Source organism: Astatotilapia calliptera, chromosome 6 (genome assembly GCF_964374335.1).
Source record: "Astatotilapia calliptera chromosome 6, fAstCal68.1, whole genome shotgun sequence".
In the NCBI taxonomy this organism is placed as follows: Eukaryota; Metazoa; Chordata; class Actinopteri; order Cichliformes; family Cichlidae; genus Astatotilapia; species Astatotilapia calliptera.
Window position 1 is genome coordinate 32,312,489 of NC_137427.1, and position 24,635 is coordinate 32,337,123.

At 40.5% G+C, this 24,635-nt stretch overlaps 2 protein-coding genes across 6 annotated transcripts; one reads left to right on the forward strand and one right to left on the reverse strand.

The window, feature by feature from the left end:
• The first annotated feature begins 346 nt into the window (after window positions 1-346).
• LOC113024523 (ubinuclein-1-like) lies at window positions 347-8,104 on the forward strand. 3 transcript variants are annotated; one of them, XM_026171683.2, is made up of 15 exons: window positions 347-546; window positions 623-881; window positions 1,343-1,447; window positions 1,823-1,921; window positions 2,177-2,317; window positions 2,460-2,551; window positions 2,638-3,223; window positions 3,326-3,396; window positions 4,146-4,275; window positions 4,368-4,492; window positions 4,894-4,974; window positions 5,084-5,227; window positions 5,323-5,370; window positions 5,477-6,051; window positions 7,748-8,104. In XM_026171683.2, the coding sequence occupies exons 1-14, from the start codon at window positions 470-472 to the stop codon at window positions 6,027-6,029; spliced, it is 2,511 nt and encodes an 836-aa protein (XP_026027468.2). In that variant the 5' UTR covers window positions 347-469; the 3' UTR covers window positions 6,030-6,051; window positions 7,748-8,104. The 3 variants fall into 3 exon arrangements, with proteins under 3 accessions (XP_026027468.2, XP_026027467.2, XP_026027469.2); XM_026171682.2 differs by lacking the exon at window positions 7,748-8,104 and adding an exon at window positions 6,627-7,231 and having other exon boundaries at window positions 349-546; XM_026171684.2 differs by lacking the exon at window positions 7,748-8,104 and adding an exon at window positions 6,627-7,231 and having other exon boundaries at window positions 350-546; window positions 737-881.
• On the reverse strand, window positions 6,757-17,583 carry LOC113024534 (hemicentin-1-like). 3 transcript variants are annotated; one of them, XM_026171714.2, is made up of 7 exons: window positions 16,245-17,583; window positions 12,751-12,865; window positions 12,281-12,356; window positions 9,517-9,655; window positions 9,125-9,442; window positions 8,059-8,286; window positions 6,757-7,866 (listed from the first exon to the last, which is right to left on the reverse strand). In XM_026171714.2, the coding sequence occupies exons 1-7, from the start codon at window positions 16,297-16,299 to the stop codon at window positions 7,796-7,798; spliced, it is 1,002 nt and encodes a 333-aa protein (XP_026027499.1). In that variant the 5' UTR covers window positions 16,300-17,583; the 3' UTR covers window positions 6,757-7,795. The 3 variants fall into 3 exon arrangements, with proteins under 3 accessions (XP_026027499.1, XP_026027500.1, XP_026027498.1); XM_026171715.2 differs by having other exon boundaries at window positions 9,517-9,556; window positions 12,751-12,910; XM_026171713.2 differs by having other exon boundaries at window positions 12,751-12,910.
• Window positions 17,584-24,635: the final 7,052 nt, after the last annotated feature.

Sequence of the window (24,635 nt, forward strand, 5' to 3'; positions counted from 1 at the left end):
TGGTAATAATTCGAATAAACGTGAGCACAAGAGAGAGAAAGACAGCCTACAATGAGTTGAAACATTAACTTATAATTATTTATTCCTGTTTAGAACACATTATTATGGATTTCAAAATCTTATTTGCTTTTCATATGTAGGCCTACCTATTGTCAGTGATATCAACTTTAATAACAACGTCTCTCTTTTTTGCAATATTTTTCAAGCAACCTATATTTGACAACAGCATAATAAAACTGGAAATTCTGTTTTTTGTGCGCAATCCCCAATATTTTTAGTGGTGCCTATATTGGCCACCCCTATGAAAAAAATCTGGAGGCGCCACTGATAGATAAGCGGAAGAAAATGGATGGATACTTAGGATAATACAGAGCCAGTACTTGGCACTCCCAAAGCTTTACAGACGTTTTTCCAGAATCCTGTTTCTCTTTCAACACGTTCTTCTTCCACCTGGTTCTGAGAGAGTTTTATGCGTGAGAAACGAAGAAGACGGACCATCTTTAAAGAAATAAACCTCGCTTTAAACAAACGGGATTGCTTGCCAAGGTAACACAGTTGGGCACGTGCGCGCACACCTGCCGCAGTTTGAGTTTAATTAAACTCTCTTTGCCCGTCTCCTCAGTTCAAACCAAACCAGACTCCGGTGTGCTGTCGCTGGGATGGCTGAACCCCGGAGAGTTCAGCTGTTTACTCTCAGCAGTGATGCGCCCTCTTCTAACTCGCCTTCGACCCACAGGTGTCCGTCAGGGGTTCCGCAGATGGAAGAATCCCGCTCAGATCGACCCGCTGACACTGAAACAGTCCGGCTCGTCCTCACATTATTTGAGCCCGACGAGCGGAGCTTCCCGGAGTTCAGCTACAGGCAGCTTGTTGATGACAAGGTGGGATTAAGTCACGACCTCCACCCTCCTAACCTGTAACCAGTTAAGATACAAACAGACCCGTGACTGTAGTTAGTCTGGGTTAAGTAGGCTAAATATTTTTTAGGCTTTTGGCTAACCACATGAAATTGTAAACCATTTAAGGTATTACACACACAAAAAGCAGTTCAGTTTTAATTCAGTTGGAACTGCATTGCTAATTCAGCAGCAGCCTTTGCTTAGTTTCAAAAGTGGGTTAAAAAACTAACTTTTTAAAGCCAGAGCTGGGTTTAAAAGTTAGATAATAGTCAAAGTGGGACAAAGATCTGCTTTAACACTCACAGTGGGAGTAAATTGCTATTCTGAATGACTTGATTTGTTAATCTCATGAAAAACTAATAAACATGCTGGTTGCATTGGAGCCAGACATGTGTTCAATTTCCTGTAAAACAATGGCTGGCATGGCATTTAATGGGTTTCAGATAAGTCAGTCAAAAATTGAAGGACCACTGAGCAGACTAGAGGAGGAAGAAAAGAGGGAGAACGATGAAGTCGCTGCCATTGCAAGGAAGTTGGAAGAAAAATATGTGAGTAGCCTTTTACTCTTGTAAACATGTAAACAGATTTTGTTTGGGGGGGAGGGGGGTTTCGGTGTTTTTTGTGAGGGTTGATGGGTGCTTGTCTACAGCTGGGTGGCCCAGAGGTCAGCCTGGACACGATAACCTGAGAATCCAATACAATGTGATAAAGAGAACGTTCATATATTAAGGCTTAATAAATTATGTTCACTTTTGGTAACACAGGTTGTGCCTCCGAAAGCAGCCTGTTACTCCCTTTGTTATTTAAAAAACAAATTACCTTATTAACCTATAAGATTAAACTGATGTGTGAACAGAAGGTGGCAATCACTATGATAAATATTTGTAAATGGTGCAGTAATGTTATGCTTCCTCTCAATACAGGGTGCCAAACCTAAGAAAAAAAAGGACCGCATCCAGGACTTGATCGACATCGGATTTGGTTATGATGACGAGGATTCTTTCATCGACAACTCTGAGGCTGTGAGTCGGTGTTAGAACACCTTTTGAAATTTCTCACAGCTGGTATAAACTCGTCCTTGCCTGCTGTGCTGCACAAAAAGACGGTTTGATTTCTAGATTATGACAATGACCTCACTCACCACTGAGTAAATGTTCTTTCTGCTTAAGCATTAGCTCGCTGCTGCACGTGAAAGCTCTCAACAGCCATCATGTGTACTGCTTGTGGTTATACAGTCCCTCAGTAGTTTCTGTAATTGTATTACATACTGCTTTTAGTATGACGAGTTCGTGCCATGCTCCATCACCACCAAATTTGGTGGGTTCTATGTGAATTCGGGCGTGCTGCAGTTCCGCCAGGCCTCTGACACCGAAGACGATGACCTCACAGCCGAAGAGGAAACGATTGAGATGACAAAAGTAAGCAGTAAGAGTACATGACTGGCTGCGCTGAATATTTAGGCAAATCTGCTAAATAGATTTAAAAGGAAATTTTGCACCAACATTTTGGTTCTTTATAATGTTTTTGAGTTGTTTAACATGCCTTTGAACAATTTCCCAGAAACGTAAACTGAATAATGATCAGGAGAAGCCAGGGAAGAAGCTGTGCAGAGCAGATGGAGAGATAAAAAGCAACATGGATCATAAGTTAAGGTGAGGCTGACCAAAGTTAGATACTGATGCTGTAAAGCTGACTTAACAACACTAAATTGTTCCCTTGTAATTTTCTTGTTTTGTAGCTCTATGTCTGAAATTGGGCAGACTGATGAGATGGAGATCAAAAAGAAGAAAAAGGCTGTTAGGACTCTGAGCGTCACCAGCATGCTGAAAAAGTTTCAAAAAGAAAAGGAGAGAGAGAGACAGAAGAGAGCGAGGGACAAGGCAGCTGCAAATCTGGGTGCAACAGTAACCCCTCTGTTTCCTGCAGATGCAGGTGGGGGTGGAGGCATGGGGCTAACTGACCCTCTTCTCAGTTTAATTGGTTCAACCAATGACCAAGCTCTGATTCAAGCAGCCAGCACAGTAGATTTTGATATTGATCTGGACTCTCTGTTAGAAGTCAGTGAAGAGATCTCATCGCCTAAATCACTTCCTCAACCAGCATTAGAGATGCAGCTGATCCAAAGCAAAACTGATGATTCCGTGCAGCTCGACACCTTTTCTGATCCCAAAACCCGAACTTCAACTTCAAAGAATAATTTTCTGGAGAAATGTGAACCAGAGCAAACCCAGCTTGTGTCAGATTCCAGTTCTACATCACAGAGCGCCCCGCTGCCAGAGGGACTTCCTCCAGCACTGAAAGACAGCATTAGAAACCTCACAGTGGTGAGATGTTATGTATTTCTGCTGAAAGGAAATGCCTGTGCACACTGTATAGGTTGACAAACTGATTGCAGTTTAATGAGCAATGTTTACACTGATTTTTAGGCGGCCAAGATATCAGAGGGAGAGTCAAAACTCAAGTTCTTCAGTCCAGATATCAACTCAATCCTGCTAGAGTGAGTTCTCCCAAGTGAACATATTCAAATGTAAAACCATTAACAGTGAACAGAACATATTTCTCTTTGCAAGTTTAAGCGAAAGTCCTTCAGCACAGACATGCACAGCATACAAACTGCTGCTATTATTATTATTATTATTATTATTATTATTATTTTAAAGAATGATGCTGAATTTAAGGGCAAAGAATTAAAAACAAAAAGAAATGAGGAATAATAATCTTGTCATGGAGATGGTGCGTCTATATAAGGCCAGGCTGAGTGTGTGTATGTATGTAGATATAGTGATAGATATACCTCAATGACTCATTCTTTCAGAAACTACTAGGAAGTGGTATTTATTTATATTAGGTGATCACGTTTTGTGGAACTTGAATGCTCGTGTAAGAAAAAGTTGGACAGTGCCTGCTTCAAGTTCAGGTATTGACCTGCAAACCTTGATCTTTACCTTAAATTTGCTACACACGTGATTATCTGATCAAAAATCTTGTTATACCTATACTCATGCCTAAGATTTCAAATAATCTCCTTCGCAAATTTTAACCGGTTTACACACAGATTAGCATGGCATACAAAGATAGTAGCTATGTAGGTGCAGCGTCACAAAGCCGCTTTTATGGCTGCATGCTCAAAGGTATACAAAGCAGTATATAACTCACTAACCCTTTAACTAAATGTGTACCTGTTCCACCTGAGATATTGAGTGTGGTGTTTAAATGCATGTTTCTGCTCTTGGTGTTTCGGCACAGCATTGAGTTACAGTGTCGGGAGCAGAGTGGGTCACTGCGCTCCAAGGTGTACACACACCTGTCGTCTTTCCTGCCCTGTAGCAGAGATACGCTTCTCAAACGTGTAAAGAAACTGCTAATCGCACAAGTGGTGAGTGTGCTCATGTGTTCAGCTGCATTTCTATTACAGAGTTGTAAATTATTTATACTTGTGTGACCTGCTTTTTATGCCCTCTTGATAAGGGGGAGCCCCCTGGGGTGGAAAATCCCATGCAGAAACTTAAAGATGCCATTGGAAGATCTATGCCTGAGCAGATTTCATGTTTCAATGAAGAATGTCAGGCGTATGAACAAGTCAAGACTTCAAAGTAAGTTCATTTATTCTTGGAAAATGGAGGTGAGACTATCAGCTACTAGTGTCTATAATTTTATTTAACAAAATAAAATCTCCTTTCCTACTTACCACGTTGTCTCATCTCCCATTCTTAGCCACAGTTGTGGCTGTATTTAAATATTACAATCTTTTCTTATGGCTGACACAACCAAATTGTACAATTTCAAAAAGGCAGATGCGACATGAGCATTACTCTACAGCATGTACATGCAACTGCTAGGCTGGGATCAGCATTTACTCAGCTTGAACAGCACTCTGGCTTCTAGGCTAGCTTAGCATTAGCATGTTGGCTGTGCAGGTGCTTGCAAAGAGAATTGGACTACTGGAAACCATCCCTAGCCCTCTGTGATAATGGCATTTTCTGTTTATCTAAAGAGCAACAGAGGACAATGATGAGGAGAAAACTGGGAGAAAAGCAGGTCCTAAGAAAGTGTTCAAGTGGAATGAGGAGATCAGGTAAGCTGTAAAGATCAATCACGTGTTAACATGTTTTATTTCAGTAAGATCTTTTAAAACTGTGCTTTAGTCCATGAAAACGGACACTTTGACCTGTTCTGTCATTTAGAGAGTGTTTGGGCCAAGTGCTGAAAGCAAAAGCAGACAATTATAAAAAGGAAAGGAAGGGGGAACAGGAGGTTGAAGAGCATCTCAAGATCTTTCTTGACAATGAGGTCAAACCGCTTTGGCCAAAAGGGTGGATGCAATCAAGGTAAACTATAATGGTGCAGTTTCAGTCCTGAAACTTTATTTTCATACTTTTAACTATACACATGTTACGACTTAAATGTCTTTTTTCTCTCTCAGGGTTCTGATGAAGGAGAGCAGGAAATTGTTACATCTCTCGTCATTACTGTGAGTGCAGCGATGGGCGGAATTAAATGCTGTTACTTGTATGAATTTCTACATAAAATGTTTAAAGTTATTTACCAAAAATGCAAGCATTGTTTCACATGTTTAGAACGAAGAAGGCCAAGTGTGAGAAGAAGCAGTCATGTTCATTCTCAGATGACTGTAATGACGATTGGGGAAATTCACCACTGACAGAAATGTCCAGAGGAGCAGCTTCTGCCTTCACCGAAGGCTCCGATAGACTCAGTTCTGTTGTTCACGAGGGTGCTGCCACGAAGAAGGGCGAGGTCAAAAAAGTGGAAATGAATGTCAGAGCCACCTCAAATGCAGAGTCGGAGAAATCTCAAGTTGATGAGACTCCCACTCATTCCCTCCTGGATCTCCTTGCTGAACAAGCCCTGGCTCAGGAGCAACACCTCCCAGGGCTCCAGGAGCTCCTAGCAGAAGTTGCAAAAACCAAGTGTTTTGTTCATCACTGGAGCTTCTCGGAGACACAGAGTTCTCCCCTACTCCCTCCTCCTCCTCAGTACAGCCCAGTTGGTTTCCCAGCACAGAGTATATGTGGTGACATTTTGCCTCAGATGCTTCAGGTTGGAGGCACCAAACATGCAGATGCTGTTCAGGTGCACAGAGTCTCTGAAGGTGATGGTGCTACAAAATGACAACCTTCAACAAAGACATGCAGTAAGTTGTATATTTTCTTTTTACTCTAACATTACAACAACTCTGAATTTAGAGTAGTGCTCCTCATGTTCAGTTTTCTTTCTGTCTTAATAAAAGGGGATGAAAAGGGGACACTCCAATGATTTAGGGAATTAATTGGATAGCAGTTTTATAGAACTGAACTAAAATGATCAGAAATGCTCAAAATGACAAAAATCAACAACCGAAGGGACATGTTTGTACTTGAAACAAAATTAATTTCAAATTCAAATCTCATATTTAGACAAAATAAAAGATGGCTGTAGCTCCAAGGTTCAAAATTGGCTCCAAAATCCTGAAACCTGCATTCTGTCTTCTAAGAGTGAGAGGATTATCCAGGATGTGTGTTAGCTAATGGTTTCTAAACAACAATGGCAGCAAAAACTTCATTGTGGGACCAAACCAGTGTGTGACATCATGGTTTAGTAGTTTACGTTTTTATCAAACGCAACACCAATTGCTACAAGATGCTTTATGTATTCCAATAAGTTTCAATGTCAAAATAAAAGCTTTATAATCAACATTTTGTCAAGTAGATAAAATGTTTTTCTTTTTAGATGGAGCAGAATCGTTGAAGATGAACTGGGCACATGAGGTTCTAATGGAGTAGTTCTTATACTAAAATCAACAAAGTTAATGTCTTAAACTACACACTTTCACTTAATACATAATAAAGAGAGCATGTCATAGCTGTTTATTTGGTGCTTTATTTTCTTAACATTTTGTACAGCAACTGAAGGTTTTAGTAATGATTCATTTTACCAACTTGACTGAGGCTAGTAACAAATGACTCAAAACAACAAAGTTCAACTGCCTAGTCAGCTTATTTAAGCTGAAATTTATTGTGCAATGAAAGTATTGCAAGGAGTAATGCAGGAGCTGTGAATAAGGATGTAAAAATAAAATGTCTCAACGAGCCTAAAGGACGATGAGGAAGTCTAAAGTTACCCAACTAAAGAGCAGGCTGTTAGCCTCTTGTACCATTTGGGTGCAGCTTTTGCTTTGACAGCTAACCCAGACAGTTTCCAAAAGGGGGTGGAGCAGGACACTTGGACAGTGGGTTGACACATACATTATGCCCAATGATTTATTTAAATTTTTTACCCTCACCCACATCAACACATTGATCCAGTTTTCCAAATCCAAAGAAAATCCTTCCAAAAACTCTTGGATTCTTTACATGGCAGGATGGGGGCGTAACTCAGCATTTCTTTAGATATCAAATAGTAATGAAACACCATTGTGATGTTCAAAAGAAAATAAGACAACCAGATATCTTTCTGGATGCCTTTGCTGGACTGTCTCGCCTTATTTCCAGTTTCAGCTCTTTAAAAGTAAATTGTTTTTAACTAAATCATACTGCTTTCACATACCCATGAACACTGAGTGATTAAGGACTAAAATGTGAATTTCTTTCTAGAGAAGCTTTCAGTCTGGAAGATGTGAACTTTGCCTTTTGGGCAGATAACAAAGGCAGCTTACGGTAGTTACATAAGAACATGTACCTGGACAGAAGTTCAGCAACAAAACGATTAAAAAGAACAACTAGAGAGCATAATCTGCTTTTAGTGAGACTCCACTGTCTTTGAAATGCACATAAAGACATTCAAATTCAAAGCTGAGCCTTAAGGACACAAGAAATGACACAGCAATGAACATTTCTCTGCATTTTCTACAGCAGGAGCACTTTTATCCAAGTAACGTGGAAAGAGGAACTTTTAAGGTTTTACACGTGAGTTATCATCTGGGTAAGAAGAACAAGCAGCAAGAAATGTCCACAACAGCTGTTTGCAGTTCCTGGAAAGCAGAAGAAACAGTTTTTAGCACAAGATTACTCCAAACCTTCAGTTTAGGATTCTTCTCATTTACATGATCATATATCAGAACAAAAGCTTTCTCAAACTCCAGGAAGGATGATTTGGAACAATGAAAGTAGAAATGTTAACAGGGAGCATTAATTGTGTTCAGTAGTAATGCAGACAACCCTACCTCTGGCAGGAAGGATTTTCACTTCCACTGTGAAGTTTTTTGAAAATAATCCTTTAGCTTGGATTGTGTAATTTCCAGCATCCTTTTTATTTAAATGAGAGGGTGGGGCAACTATCTGCCCATTTCTGAACCAGGTCACTGATGGCTGAGGGTTTCCTGTCACCTCACATGGGAATCTCTCGCCCTCTGTCACCTTAAGTTTTACAGGACAGCTAAGCTGTGGTGCAACTGAAACAAGGAAAAACAATCAGTGGAAGAAAAGACACCTAATACATTTTATCTAACGAAAGAAGCTCTGTTTGTTCACTTTTCTAGTAAGAAGAAAAATATGGTTTAAGCAGTTCTATGTAACACTTTACAGCTGACGGTATATGACTGGAGAACAAAGAGTGCAGTTTCATTTGAAGTAGTTTATATATGTGATTCTTGAAATTGCAGGAGGAAACATTACACAACAGCTTTATATTGCCTCATTAAAATGCTTCTTGAGTGATAAACTGGTTTGTAGAGCAGAAAGTCTTCAGTCATATGTTATTAACAGTGCATATATTGTGACTATGGCAGAAGCTCTGGTGGTCATTTTCCACAGTCAATAAGTAAATAAATATTAGGATTATCCACACCTGAACTGTGTTGATATGTTCTTTGCTGTGTTTTCTGCACGGTTGTCACTCCCATGTAAAAAAAGCAATTTTGGAAATGCTGTTGTGGCTTTACCATAATATTGCATCCTGCGCACTGAGCAGATCAGGTTATACTTACAGAGCTGTTATGCTGTTTTAAGCTTTGATAACCATATGCACATTAAATGTAGCCTGGGTAAGTAGTTGTTCAGTGATGCTGGGAAAGCTCCAGGTGGCAGAACTGGAGCTCAAAATGTACGTGTTTTAAATGGATGCTGCAGTGTTTGAAGCAAATAGCTTGCATCTACCCTTTTGGCCTTACAGAAAAAGCAAAGAGGGATCCTAAAGATGTGGAGAGGGGAAAAAGAACTAAAGGGGAAATTAAAAAACAGAATCCACATAAATTCCAAAAATTTGTAGCGCAGATCACTGGTTTCACTTACAGAGTCTTTGTGACGCCATCACTGGAAGGTGCTGTGGTCCTTCAGGTCCCAGCTCAAGTTTGGCTTCACACCAGTACTGAGCTTCAGTGTCTTCTTTACTGGATACGATGTTCAGAGTGAAGCTCTGAGTCACTGGTTTCTTCTCACTGGATGTATTCGAGTGCATCTGAGCCAGCATTTTCTCCCCACTGTAGAAGGTCACGAGGACATTTTCAGCAGGCGCAACCTCTGTAACGTGGCACTGTAGAGTATACCGATCACCCTCAAACGGTGACTCACTGTGATTTAGAAATGTGATGGATACTCTGTCTGGAGGCTCTGTGGAGAGAGGTTGGCATATCAGCCATGTAAAGTGCTTCATGCATGTCAGAAGGATAATGCTGTTGACTTACTGTAGACTATTAGGGTGAGTTTACTGTAACACTGTCCTCCCTGTTCAGATAGGGCAAAACACACAGGCTTAATGGTCCAGTCAGTCATCTTCTCAACACTCCAGATCAGAAAACCTTGTGATGTAAAGTTAGGACGGTTCTGGAGTGGCAAAGGGTAACAAATCGCAAAGCTATTCAGATTTTTTTTCTTTTTTCCTCAAGTGAAGGCAATGAACAATAAACACAATTTTTTTTTGTGTGTGTGTGTGTGTGTGTGTGTGTGTGTGTGTGTGTGTGTGTCAGCCCATTAAACTAATTTTAATATTAACAAGTAAACAAAATGCTGTTTCTAAATGGTGTTTATTATTAAGGGGAAATTAACTGTGGTGTATCACGTCTTTGAAAAGCGGAGTTCAACGTCTGTAGCCATACACAGGTCTGATTACTGCCACACCTGTGCTCGATCAAATCTCTTAAATAGGACCTGCCTGACAAAGTAGAGTAGACCAAAAAGTCCTCCAAAACTAGAACTCATGCTGCGATCGAAGGAAATTCGGGTACAAGTGAGAAACGATGTAACTCAGATCTCAGTCTGGATAAGGTTATAAAGCCATTTCTAAAGCTATGGGACTCCAGCGAGCCACAGTGAAAGACATTATCCACAAATGGCGAAAACATGGAACAGTGGTGAACTTTCACTGGCTGAACAAAGTTACCCCAGGACCTCAGCAACGACTCATCCACCCCGGAAAAAAGAACGGTAGGCCTCTCTTGCTTCAGTTCAGTGTTCATGACATCACCATAAGGTAGAGACTGGGCAAAAATGTCCCCAAATGGTTCCACGATGAAAACCACTGCTGAGCAAAAGGAACATAAAGGCGTAGTTCAGTTTTCCAGAAAACATCGTGATGATCTCCAAGCCTTGAAAAATGGTCAGACTGGGTGTGTCCCATTACTTGTGGCATAAAAGTAACTCAGCATTTCAGAAAAGGAACGACATACCAACAGTAAAACGTTGTGGCAGTAATGTGATGGTCCAGTGCTGCTTTGTTGCCTAGGGATCTGGGAGACTTGATCTGGTAAATGGAACCATGGATCTACCAAAACATCTTGAAGGAGAATATCCAGCCATCTGTTTGTGTCCTCAAGCTGAAGAGCACTTGGTTTTTGCAGAAAGACAGTGATCCAAAACACTCCAGCAAGTCCACCTCTAACTTAAGAAAAAGAGCAGGACTGCTTTGGAGTCCTGACCTGAATCAGATTAAGATGCTGTGGCATGACCTTAAAAAGGTAATTCATGCTTGAAAACCCTTGATTTTGGCTGAATTACAACAATTCTGCAAAGACAAGTGGTCCAAAATTCCTCCAAAGTGCTGTAAAAGACTCATTGCCAGTGATCACAAATGTTTGATTGCAGTTGTTGCTGCTTAGGGTTGCCCAACCAGTTATTAGGTTTAGGGGGCAATCACTTTTTTACAAAGAACAATGTAGGTGGACCTCCAAAACTAGTTCATGCATTCATTACATCTAGGCTCGATGACGGTAATTCATTATTATAAGGATGCCTTAAAAACTCCCTGAAATGCCTTTACTTGAGGTGAAATGCTGCAGCAAGAATACTGACATAGACTAGTAAGAGAGTACATATTTCTTCTATATTGTCTTCTCTTCATTGGCTCCCTGTTAAATCCAGAATCAGATTCAAAATCATCATCCCAAAATACGTCTTTTAAGAATTTTTAGTACTGTATCACCCCATCAGATCACTTCACAGTCAGACTGAGTTCACATGTGGTTCCTAGAGTATTAAAAAGTAGAATGGGAGACAGTCTCCAGCTTTCGGGCTCCTCTTTGGTGGAACCAGTTCCTAGTTTGAATTTAGGAGACAGATTCCTTCTTTACTTTTAAGTTTACTCTTAAGACTTTCCTTATTGACAATTATGCTGAAATTATGCTCTCTTCCACAGTGTCTTTTTTTTCCTGTGTCCTTCTCTTCACCCCCAACCAATCTCAACAATTGCCTGCCCCTCCCTGGGCATGGTTCTTCCATGGGTTTCTTCTCGTTAAAAAGTTTTTCCTATATAAATAATATTGAATTGAATTTACCTTCACCACTTCTGCTGCTTCCATGGTAACCTTTTCATCTGTCTTCCTCTGATTTACACATCTATCCTGTTTTGGTTGTACTTTCATTCCTCTTCTCCTCTGAGCATACCTCCACGTCTCCAGGTTCTTTTCCACCTACTCCATACTCTCACTACTGATCACAATTTCATTAGTGAGCATCATAGTCCATGCAGACTCCAGCCTCACCTCATCTGTCAGACTATCAATCACTACTGTCAACAAGAAGTGGCTCACAGCCGATCCCTGATGTACTCACACCTCACCAATGTCTCGCTGTCCTCAGACATGTCTGGCACCATCCTTGCATCTTCTGCCATTCCTGACTTCTTCAGGCAGTACCCCAGTTCCTATCTTGGCACCCTATCATGTCCTTTAGATCCACAAACACAGTGCAACTCTCAATACTTCTCAGTCAACGCCCTCAAAGCAAATACTGCATCTGCAGTGCTCTTTCTTTATTTCCCAATACACTTCACACTTATCATAACTCTCTTTGCATTGGATATGAAGTTGTGAAGACTGTGTGATGAAAATATACAGCTCTCTTATATAAAACTACAAAGTGAGGATATAAGCCTTATATTTAGTTTAGTTAGTGGGTGTTGTTTGGTTCTCAACATATAAAACACTGTGTATAATCAAACACTGATTAACCTACCAGTGGGACTTCCCAACCAATGCCAAAATACCCCATTCTTTGTATGGAGCAGTTAGCTTTGACTGGATCTCCAAACCTGTAAAAGGAGATACACAATTAATTCCCTCAGACACGCAGATGATTCTGTTAATTTGGTGACATTTTCTTGACGTTGCCTCTTACATTTCAATACAAGTCATGACAGCAACTGAAATATTTAATAGTTGGAAATTGATCCAAGATAAAAATCAGAGTGCTGATCTTTGCACCATAGATTTCAGAAGCTCAACACAAGGTCAAAATCTCGTGAACCTTTCTGAACAATGAAATACCACAAGGTCACCATGTCTGAGTGACACCAAGCTATCATTTTACTGTCCAAAAAGGCTTTAAACTGCACAGATGAGTGAACAGCAAGTTAGTGCACACAGACTCTTATCACTGACCACCTACGTCAGCCTGAAATAATCACTCACTCTTTTTTGCCATACCTGACCACCACAGTGGAGGGTGATATCTTTAGAGGGCAGAGGACACTTTGTGTTGATTCTCCAGGTGTGATGGGAGAAGCGACAAGGCTGACATTTGGAAAGGGAAGTGCGAATTCTGGTGGAAGAGATGGTGTGCTAGTGAAAACAGGGTATGAAGTACCTGAGGTTAAGGGAGTGGGAGAAAGAGCAAGATATAATAAGTCATGAAAGTAAACACTGTGTACTGTATCTTTAAGGTCTGTCCAAAATCATTTTGCACTTTTATTTTTATCAGAAATCCACACAACATGTTTTAACTAAGAAATAAAAAAGATCTAATTTTCCTCGCTTTACTATAATAATCCAAGTCTTTAGTTGCTAAAGCTTTCCTTACGAATGTCAGCTTATGCAACTTTAGACTGCATGTTGTACCTTTCTGTCTAAGTTCAATCTGTGGGGCAGCAATACTGTAAAACCTTGTGTTACGTGTACTTTTTTTTTAATAAACTGGAAGAAAACCTCAAAATACTATAAAATATTTCATGCAGGCTCAATCATCCAGGTAAGGAAATCCCAAAATGTTGATTCTGTTCATCTGGATGTAGAGTTTTCAGTGGGAGAAACTCTAGCAACTTCTTCAGTTGAGACTGAATGAGGAACAAACGTTTCTCCCACTGAAAACGCTACATCCAGATGAACAGAATCAACTTTTTGGGGTTTATCCATTGTGCTTGTTAAAAAAAAAAAAAAAAAAACTGTTAAAAATTCATTGTGAGCTTTCTGAAAATGAAAGTAGCTACAAAAACACTGCAGACAGTGACTTTTTAAATGTACTTTTTTTAAAAAATGTTTATTTATTTATATTATTTATTATTTTGCCTCTGTACACCACCACAATGGATTTTTAAATGTATTTAAATAAAGTGTTCTTAATACTTGGAGGAAAATCCTTTAATCACTCCCTGGATTTTCGAACCCATGGACAATTACTGTGTTCCCTCCCTTGAGATGCTTTGCCAGGCCGTTTCTGCAACCACTCGCACCCCATTTGTGCGTCTCTCTGCATTCAGTTTTATCTTCAGTCACTGAAAAGCTGCTCTGCTGGGAGTTGCGGGATGCTTTGAGTCAAAATCTATTTACGCTGTGAAGCACTGTCTTATAAAATTTGGCTGAACTTGGGCAGAGAGCCCTTTACGCTTCAGGATTCATCCTGCTGCTTTTATCAGCAGTCAGTTAGCGGTATGGATCCTGATGTCACACAGTGGAAATTTGTATTTATCTTGTATATTGTTTTTATTCTGATTTTTAGTGTTTATTTATGAGTGTTGTTTTGTTTGCATGGTTTTATTCTGTTTCTATTGCATGGTTTTTAGTGTTTTATGTGACATGGTTTTTATCCACTGTGGACTGGCTGCACATGGGACAAATTAGCTGATAGGGACCACCTGCTGAGGCAGGGGTGTGTCCAGAGGTGGCCTATCAGCTGTGTAAAGACCTTTTAAATACAGGCTAGCTGAGCACTGAAGGAGAGAGGCTGGAAGGTTAATGCGAGATGGCCAGTGTGATGCGGCGACCAAGTCCTGACCTCATGGAACGGCAACAGTAAGAGACAACGCGTGTGATTGGCAGCAGGGCAGAGGTTTACCTCTGCCTGCATTTGTGAGTAGGGTCTCTACTGTTGTTTACTGGGTGCAGCTGGATTGGGAGAGGGTCACCATGGCCATGAGCCAGGGCCGCTTCTGGGACCATTGTTCTGGCCCCTATTTGTTATGTTGCAGGACACCGACGCAAGGGGAGCTGTGGCGGTGGTCACATTATGGATTCGGGTGCAGAACGCAAGCCGGGCTGGGAAGTGATGGGCCAGCGGAAGGACAAGAAGATGGGTGGCTCTTTCTTGTCTGCTGAAGACGGGGCTGGCGTGGACTCTGCTCTAAAGGAGGAATTCCTGGCCTGCTGATGGACCCATAATGAACATGTGGCCTAATTATAGCAGGGGGGTTTTAGTGAATGTAGAAAATGGTAGTTTTACGGGTTTTAGAATTGTTTTTAGTAGAGAGCAAACATTTTATTACATACATTTTAAGGGTGTTTTTATTTGTGCTCCCTGGCCTAGTAATAAACTGTTTCTGATCAGACCTGCTTCCTCTCTGTGCCCGTGGTATCTGACTCGCTTGCTCCCCCTTGTATTTTAAAGAATCTTTCTTTTTAGCGTGACATTCTGGCGCGACCGCTTTAGTGTTCGCCACGCGCTACACTTACACTGGATCCATACCGTGCCATAACAGTAAACGGCTTATGAAATGAAACACATTACATCATCTGTAAAACATGGTGGAGAGAATGCCATAAGATGGAAAAACAGAACATTAAGGAGGATACTGTACATGTAGACCTAACACACTGAATACCTGTGATGTTAAACCCAATACTATAAATAAAAACATGAATAAAAGGATGGGTCTCCTCCTATGTTTGTCCTGGCACTGTAACTCACATGATCTCATGAGTATTTTTTTTTTTCTCGGTCTTAACACAATACATGCAAGGGTCAATTAAATTTTGCCATCTCATGAAATAATACTCATTTTAGCTGATCTATTGTGAACTATTGTTTCATAGCATGCTGAATACACCCAGTGTGTTCCTCTGAGGAAGGAAGGACACCCTGCCCAAATCGTAAGAACTCGCTCCTCTTTTCAATTGACCATTGTTCCATCGAGTCCTGGGGTTGTTCTCCTGCCTATCAGATGATCTCACTGGCAGTAGGCGTGCCGGCTGTCAAAATTTATAGTTGTGTTTCCCATGTGCCACTCTGCAACGTGAACAATGCAGTACAACTGCCAGCTGGGTCAGCTTACAGAGAGCGTAGTCTCCGGACCAAACCAGGATCACAAGTCTCAAAACCTGAAGGATCAATGACGTCTTTTTTTTCCTGATTTGCAGATCTTTGGGGATGCTTCCATCCCCAAAGATGGGATGGAAATCTTTAAGGAAAAGCCTGCGTTCAAAATGTGAATGGGAAGTACTGTCAGCTAAGTCTGTCTAAGAATCACAAATTCAAATTTCTTCAGATGCAGAATGGAGCTTTACATGTGTAGATAATGTTTTGTGTTATGTTTTCAAATGTCTCATGTTTGATATGATCATGTGTAACCGCTTTGAATCCTCTCTAACAACATATTACGTTTTTTTAAAGTTAAATAGTTTCCTACAATTTTGGAAAAACCTGAGCTGAAATGCTTGGATTGGGTTAGCAGAGTAAAAAAAGTAACTTTACCCTCAGAAAAGTGATCACATGTCATTTTTAACTACAAATCAATTTGCCTCAGGGGTTCTTACAAGCGCAGCCACCACACTCTGCCCAGTCATCTTCAGTCCCAGTTATCTCTCTTGTCACACTCTTTAACCTTACTTTTTAACCTTATCTGCTTCTATCGCCCAATTGGCTTCTACACTGAACAGGTTCTTCTCATCAGAGCTGCCCACTGCACCCACTCAGCCATCAGTTCACTCACCTGAGTGGAAGAGCTGAAACAGCATGAGCGCAACGGCCCATCCAGGAGAAGCCATCCTTCTTCTATGTCACTTTAACAGCTGATCGATGCTGACGGTGCCACAGCCTGAGACTTATGAGGTAGCAGTGGGTTCTTTTAGTTTATGTGGAACTGTGGGGTGTGTGAGTGTGTGTGTATGTGTGTGTGAGTGAGTGAGTGAGTGAGTGAGTGCACATGTGGGTGTGGGGTGTGTGTATTTGCTTTGCTTCTGTGTGTCTGAAGTTGATGACGAGGGAGTTCCTTTGCTCTGGCCTCTGAAACCCACCATGGGCGTTCTCTGTTGGTATATGAAGAGAGGAAGGAAGGGAGGGTCAAGAAAAATGAAGTGTAGTGTTGCAACGTGGAGGGCAAGAATGTGTGTGTGTGTGTCTGTGTGTGTGTGCGCGTGTGTGTCTCTATGAGAGAGAAAGAGAGAGTAGTTACATAGCAATACACTGATACAGAGCTTTTGAGAATAAAAATAATCATCCCATTGATGTGTTATACTGGGGGAAAAAAGCACTAAAAAATCAGCTTCAATCAGCTAACAACATCTGATTGGTTTTTTCCCTTTTTTTTCTTCCACCATATAATCTATATATGACTCCTATTTATGTCTTAATGTCAATAATAGCGCCTCTCTTTCACTCATAAGCACAGCTTTTATGCTGAAGCATATCGTTAGTATAGGAAATTCCACAAAACTTGTCACTGACTCAACAGTTTTTTGTTTTGGGGTCTTTGAGCTCGTTGTTTTTGTTTTTATAGTCTGCATTACAGGCTTCATTGTCTCGGTTCCACTGATTCATACACTGACCAGAATTACGCACGGCTCTAAACATGCAGGGTGAAACCGGGGCAGAGCCAATTATGCACTCCTTCTGATAACATTTCCCCCACTGATTGCAGCTAAACCAACGCAAGATTATCAAAACCGCATCAGTTACAAAACAAAGAATTCTTTCACAGCGTTAAATTTAGTATAATTTGCAGGAAATTGCATGCCGGTAAATCAAGTTTGTGTGGTTCATTTAAATATGCTCCTCCCAGGAGCGTGTTTGAGAGAGAAACCGTGGGGTAGACTGGGGTTGGGTATCACACTTTTTACTCTTTGATGAACTGCTGTTCATTCATTCATCTATGACACTCTGAAATTTTGACCCCATAGCTGGGTTAGCTGTCAGAAGGAATGGGGTTGATTGTCCCTATAGCTAACAATGGAGTTTTAGTAGAAAACAGTGATTTTAAAGTGGGGGACAGGTTAACTGGAAACACTAAATTGCCCATAGGTGTGAATGTGGGAGTGAATGTGATTGTGATTGGATGTAAGTAAGTAAGTAAGTAAAATTTATTTATATAGCACTTTTTAAGACAGAAACGCTGTTACAAAGTGCTTCACAAGAAGACATGTCAAACAAACAATATAGCAACATAAAGGAAGTATAAAAGCATATCAAACAAGCAATAGTACAACATAAATATAAAATAAAACAACATATTACGCATTAACATTACCCAAATGCCTGTCTAAACAGATGAGTTTTAAGCTGTTTTTTAAAAGAAGCCACCGTGTCGATGGTGCGTAGTGAGGAGGGTAAACCGTTCCACAGTATTGGAGCCAGGGTTTGAAAAGCGTGATCCCCCTTTGTTTTCAGACGAGTCCGTGGAATAGATAGACGACCGCTATCAGTGGATCTAAGAGTCCGCTTTGGAGAATAGGGCTGGAGAAGCTCCGAGATATAGATGGGGGCCTCACCTTGTAGAGACATAAACGTAAAGGTGAGGATTTTAAACTTATATCTATACTCAACCGGAAGCCAATGCAGGGATTTTAGTATAGGAGTGATATGGGAAAATTTATTGCTGTGGGTTAAAAGCCTTGCTGCAGCATTTTGAACCGCTTGGAGCCGATTTAGTGAGGCCTTAGGTACGCAGGAGAAAAGTGCATTACAATAATCCAGCCGGGAGGAAATAAAGGCGTGGACAAGCATCTCCAGTTCGGTTGTGGAGACAATAGTCCTGAGTTTGGCAATATTTCTTAAGTGAAAAAAGCAGGAGCGGGTCACGGATTTAATATGAACGTCAAAGGACAAAGATTGGTCGAAAATTATCCCAAGATTCCGAGCAGTGGCTTTTATCGACGATGAAAAAGCACCCAGATGTTGACTAATCTGGGGCTTGATATTCTCTGGGGCTAGGATTAAGCACTCGGTCTTGTCTGCGTTCAGCTGCAGGAAATTGTTTGTCATCCAAAGATTAATTTCCTTAAGACAGTCCATAAGAGTGGATAGCTTGTCTAATTCCCAAGATTTAAAAGAAATGTATAATTGGATGTCGTCCGCATATAAATGATAGGAAATATTTTTGAAACCGCTAATGATCCGGCCTAAGGGAAGAATATATAGTGAAAATAACAGGGGGCTTAAAACCGAACCTTGTGGAACTCCACATAGAAGCTTAGCCACGTCTGATTGGAAGTTTCCCACTGAAACTAAAAGCGTCCTATCTTCCAGAAATGAGGTGAACCACTTTAGAACAGATCCTGATATCCCTACCGTGCAGTTTAAGCGATGGATTAAGATCTGATGGTCAACGGTATCAAAGGCTGAGCTAAGGTCCAGAAGAACCAGGACTGAGCAATCACCCCTGTCTGCAGCCATCAAGAGGTCATTTGTGACTTTCAGCAGAGCTGTTTCTGTAGAGTGTAACTTTCTGAAACCCGATTGAAATTTATCAAGAATGTTATGCTTCTCCAGCGCTTTCTTTACTTGTAGCCAAACAACTTTTTCTAGGAGTTTAGAGATAAAAGGAAGTTTTGAGATGGGCCTGTAGCTTGACTGAAGTGTTGGATCCAGGTTAGGCTTTTTCAGCAGAGGTTGAATAACCCCCTGTTTAAAGCACCTGGGGACAGAGCCAGATAGCAATGAATGGTTTATCAGCGTGACCACAGAGGGCCCGATGGTCTCAAAAACTTTACAGAATAAACGAGTAGGTAAGACATCAGCTAAACTCGTTGAAGGATTCAATTGAGTCAGTGTTTCCAATAAATCCTCTAAAGAAACTGGGAGGAAAGATTCCATAATTATGGGGTGTGGACGATCATGGTTGGTGGGGTTTCCTGAGGGAGTTATGTTATGTCTTAGGCAACTAATCTTATCTTGAAAAAATTTTAAAAATTCACTGCAGTCCTTATCTGAAGAGACGGGTGTACATGGCGTTGGGGGGGAGACAATGCTACTCACTGTATCAAAGACAACTTTCGGATTTCTTTTTCCTACTGCAAGTAGTTGAGAGAAGTAAGTGGCTCTTGAGTCTGACACCATGTCATTGAAGGTAGATAATAGTTCTTTTAAGTGGAGCTTGTGAACCTCGAGTTTTGTGATTTTCCACAGGCGCTCGGTTTTACGGCATATTCGCCTAAAGCTGCGGATAGCTTCTGTAAACCAGGGCGGGCATTTAACAGTACTGCCTTTCCTGATTTTAAGAGGAGCCACTTTATCTAGAATTTTTTGACATTGTGAATTGAAGGAGGTCATCTGCTGATCTATATCGTCTGTTTCAGATAAATTGTTATCAAACAATTCCATAAATTCTTCTACCGCTGAGTCGTTAATTAATCGTGAACGCTTCTCATAAACAGAGGGTAGAGTGTCATAAGTAAAGGAGAGATCAAATAAAAGGTATTTATGATCACTAATAAAAATGTCTCTGCAATGAACTGGGCCGATATCCAGACCCAGTGATAATATCAGGTCCAGGGTGTGGCCACCACTGTGTGTTGGCCCAGTCACATGTTGGACAAGGTTAAAAGAGTCTAAGAGAGTAAGAAAATCCGAAGCAGCGTGACATGAACTGTCATCAACATGAAGATTAAAATCCCCCAGCAGAAGAATTTTTTCCAGCTTAATGGTGGAGGATAGAAAATCCCCAAACTCCACTAAGAAACTCCTAGCTAGTCCTGGTGGCCTATAGATTAAAATCACATAGAAGGGATGAGTCCTATTGATCTTCATCATCTGGATTTCAAAGGAGTTAAAGGAGGGGGTCTTTACCAGCCGACAGAAAAAGGAGTTTCTAGAAATAACTGCCAACCCACCACCACGTCCTGAGAGACGCGGTGTGGTTAAGCACTTACAGTCTGCTGGACACAGTTCTTTGAAATGGACAAATTCCATATTCCGCTGCCAAGTTTCGGTTAGGAACATAAAGTCCAAATTATTCCTAATGAAAAGGTCGTTGAGAACAAATGCCTTATTTGAGATCGAGCGGCAGTTTAATAGAGCCATGTTAATCGGCGGTGCTGGAGCATCACTGTTTACACCCTGAGGGGCTTGGTGCAGGTTCGCACTGCATACTCCTCGGAGTTTTTTACCGTTTAGTATAATCCGTGGGACAATAGGACGGTCACTCACATGGTCTGGAAAAACTGTTTTCAGACACGGCGTCCTGATGAAGCCCATGCGAGGAAACTGTGCATTAGCCCTGTGACAGACTGGCGACCTGTCCAGGGTGTACTCTGCCTCTCGCCCTAAGACAGCTGGGATAGGCTCCATCAACCCCTGCAACCCTGAAAAGGAGAAGAGGAAGTGGATGGATGGATGGATGGATGGATGGATGGATGGATGGACAGTGATTTTAAAAAGTATAACATTTAATTTTTTTCAAGATAATGACACAAACATACAACATACAACACAAACAACTGAGAACATTTCCACGTTGCAATAGTAGGCAAGTCAGTGTAAACATGTGATAACAGAAACGAACTCCATTAATATTGAACTGACTCTGAACTGCTCTCCATTTTAAGTCTTATTGCATTCTGGATCATCTGGGTTCAGTGCTGGACTGACACTGGCATATTTTGGTAATGGTGGCCCACTGTGTTTATTAATATGATATGTGAAAGTGCATAACATACTAGAGGATATATGTTCATGTGGTGTGATTTCAAAAATTAAAATAAAACACAGCAGCCTACAAGGAAGAGAGTAACATGTTAAACAACTGATATGCTCTTTCACTGCTCAGGGATTCATCCTGGGAGAGATGGCAACAGTATCACAAAAAGAGCTCCTCATCAAAGTGGCACAGTTTTATTTTTATTCTATTTTTTTGCTACTTTGGGGGAAAATTTTAGACATTACTTATACATTTTCATAAGTTCTGTTAAAACCTGTTGTAATCTTGTGTTGATTTCTTTTAAAAGGCTTAACATCACTAAAGTACTTTTAAGCCACACAACTGTGTTTGTCTGGTTTCTTTGCCATTCATGTACCAGAGCTCTAAGAGTCGTTCTTAATCTTCTGATACTAGCCCAAATTACTCATTACCTTGGTAATTATCCATCAGCACTGTGTATATATACCTCCACGTAAGTGCTACAAGAGGTAGTAGTAAGCTTTATGATCATCCAGGTGGATGTCAGCAACAACACAAAATAACAGTAAACACAAATCACAAATGTGAAGAATGCCTGTTAAATCCACACCAATGAAAGGTACATCCCTGGAACATCAATGGGGGAAAAGGTACCTTAAGGAGAGAGAGTCTGGCAGACACAACACTTGTATTATAACAGATTTAATGACTAAAATAAAGAAATAGACGTTTTTACACAAATAACACATAACGCTATAGGCTAATATTATTATGCATGTTTTAAGTCTCACTGAAGAAAAAAAAAGTCTTGTGATAATTTCCTATGTGGAGTATTTGCACACTTTGACCCAGATACTATTTATTGAAGATGTGTCTCTAATCATATTTTGTCATTTTTTTATATTTTCTGTTTTAATTCATTATTATTATTATAATTATTATAATTATTATTATTATTGTGTGATCTTTTTATGCAACAACAACATGCCCGATCCATGAAAATGATAAAATACTTTGTGCATGTTCCACAAACTGACCACTGCAAAATGAGCAGACTGTGACGTGACCTGCCCTCTGTGGCAGTGACAGACAATGTACTAGTGATGGGATTTCCGGCTCTTTTTAGAGATCCGGCTCTTTCGGCTCGGCTCACTAAAAAGAGACGGCTCTTTCGGCTCCGAACCGGCTCTTCAGGTTGTTTTGTTGCTTTAATTAATTTATTATTAACAATAATATAAAATTATGCACAAAAGGAATTACTAATGTAAGTAGTGGTTTTATTTATATATGTTTATATATAAATATATGCGGTGGCCCCTAGAGACAAAGCATGTACAAACCCCAAAACAGATTTCTAGCGTTAACTGAACTTCCAAAACAGAGCTACCTACAGTAGCGGTTTTTGATACGGGCGACACGGGCGGTTGCCCAGGGCGGCATCGTGGTGGGGGGCGGCATCACAGGCATCGGCAAAAAAAAATAAAAAATAAAAAATTGCTCGTACTCATGCTGCCCCGACATCAGCCAGCGCATATTGGGAATGGCATAAGCACCGATCGGTTTTCTATCGCCCATTTGCTGGGAGTGAGAGCGCCCTCCGTTTGCGAGGTGCGCCTGCTGCTTGCGGCACAGGGAGGAGAGGGCGGGGCGGCGGGGGATTCTCTGACCGGCTGGAGCAGTATCTAATAACCAACTCGCAAAATAAAACAAAATAAAAACAAAACAACAAACACGAAAACACCAGACATCATGATACAGACTTATAATTTGCACCGATGTTTTTTCGAAATTCTATACGCGAAAAGTAAACGCAAGAGCCCTCGGTGCGCCTGCTCGCTGCTGAAGTCAAAGTAAACTTTATTGTCATCTCCGCTACAGTCCAGTAAATAGAGAGACGAGACGATGAGGCTCCAGTTACAGCAGTGCAAGTAAACAAACAATAAATATAAGAAGAGTAAGAAAATAAATATACACTTTAGGACTCGGGGTAAAGGGATCAATAACAATTTACAATTTATAATTTACAGTTTGATGATTTAAAGTCTCACACACAACCCGTCGAAAGGGGGGGGGGGGGGGGGCGGCTGCTTCCAAATAGAGCACATTTCATTCATAATGATGGAAATCCAAGCCCTTTATGTATTCATGACTTGAATCCTGGGTTGTGTGAAATCCCAGAAATACACCCTAGACAAAGTGAATCTGTGAACGAAGGTGTAGGTCTATTAGGTTATGTTGTGGTGATCCTCAGGTTGGGGGATTTGTGTTCATACTGGAGTCCAAAATTAAAACCAATGGAAGATGGACAAGAAAAGTTCAAAGCCATCAGGTCCTCAGTTTAGAAAAAAGAGAAAAGAAGAGGAGGAGAAACGAGCAAAAGATACAGGTAAGCAGATGTGTCATTGGATAATGGCAGGTCATCCTGAAACAATCAGAATCAGGATCAGAATACTTTATTAATCCCTAAGGAAATAATGTGGATTACAGTTGCTCCAAAAAGAAATGGTAAAAATAGTAACAGTAACAGACTAAACTCCAAACAATACATTATGTTACAGATTTTAATATTAATTAGTCATTTTGTTGATTTGTCCTGTTCTCATTGTATGACGAATTATGATGGCTGTTTGGTAGCCGTTTGCATACAATGCATACTCTCTCTCTCTTTATATGTGTGTGTGTGTGTGTGTGTGTGTGTGTGTGTGTGTGTGTGTGTGTGTGTGTGTTTCTATGGCGAAATTCAGTATGGTTCCGACAACAGTTTTATGTTAATGTATAATCCTTAATATGTTTTATGTTTTATATGTGTGTGTGTGTGTGTGCGTGTGGGGGGGGGGGGCAGAGGGAGTGTTCGCCCGGGGCGCCAAACAGGCTAGGACCGCCACTGGTTACCTAGATCACTTAAATTACACAGTTGAAAGCATATGTGTATTGTTTGTGCACTCACATATATATATTCAAATAATTTAAAAACAATGTTCATTTACCTGTTATTACCACACACCAAATCCGGTCATTGGTACTTGCTGGCTTGTGTAGCCACTAGGTAACAAAAGCTCAACACTGCGCCCAGCATCCTGGAGCACTTCTGTTGTGTTTTGTACATGCTTTGAGTTTTTTTACGTGTTTTGGAGTTTTTACGTGTTTTGGAGTTTTTACATGCTTTGTCTGTAGGGGCCACCGTAAATATACTTTTATTTATTCACGCCACATAAAATATAATAAATAAATCATATAATACAAAAATCAAATATTCACATTTCAACTTTTAACTATTTAAATTTTCAGCTTTTTCCTTTTACAAATTTAAAGTGAAACAACACAAAACACTGCAAACCACAACACAATTAAATATAAATTAAAATATGAAAACAAAAAGAAGATGCACATTCTCTGTCATATGGGCCTGCATGAATAAACTTTCTGAATCCTTTATCATCTGCAACCGAAAATAGTTGTGGATGATTACTATACCTTTCTAATGTGACCTTG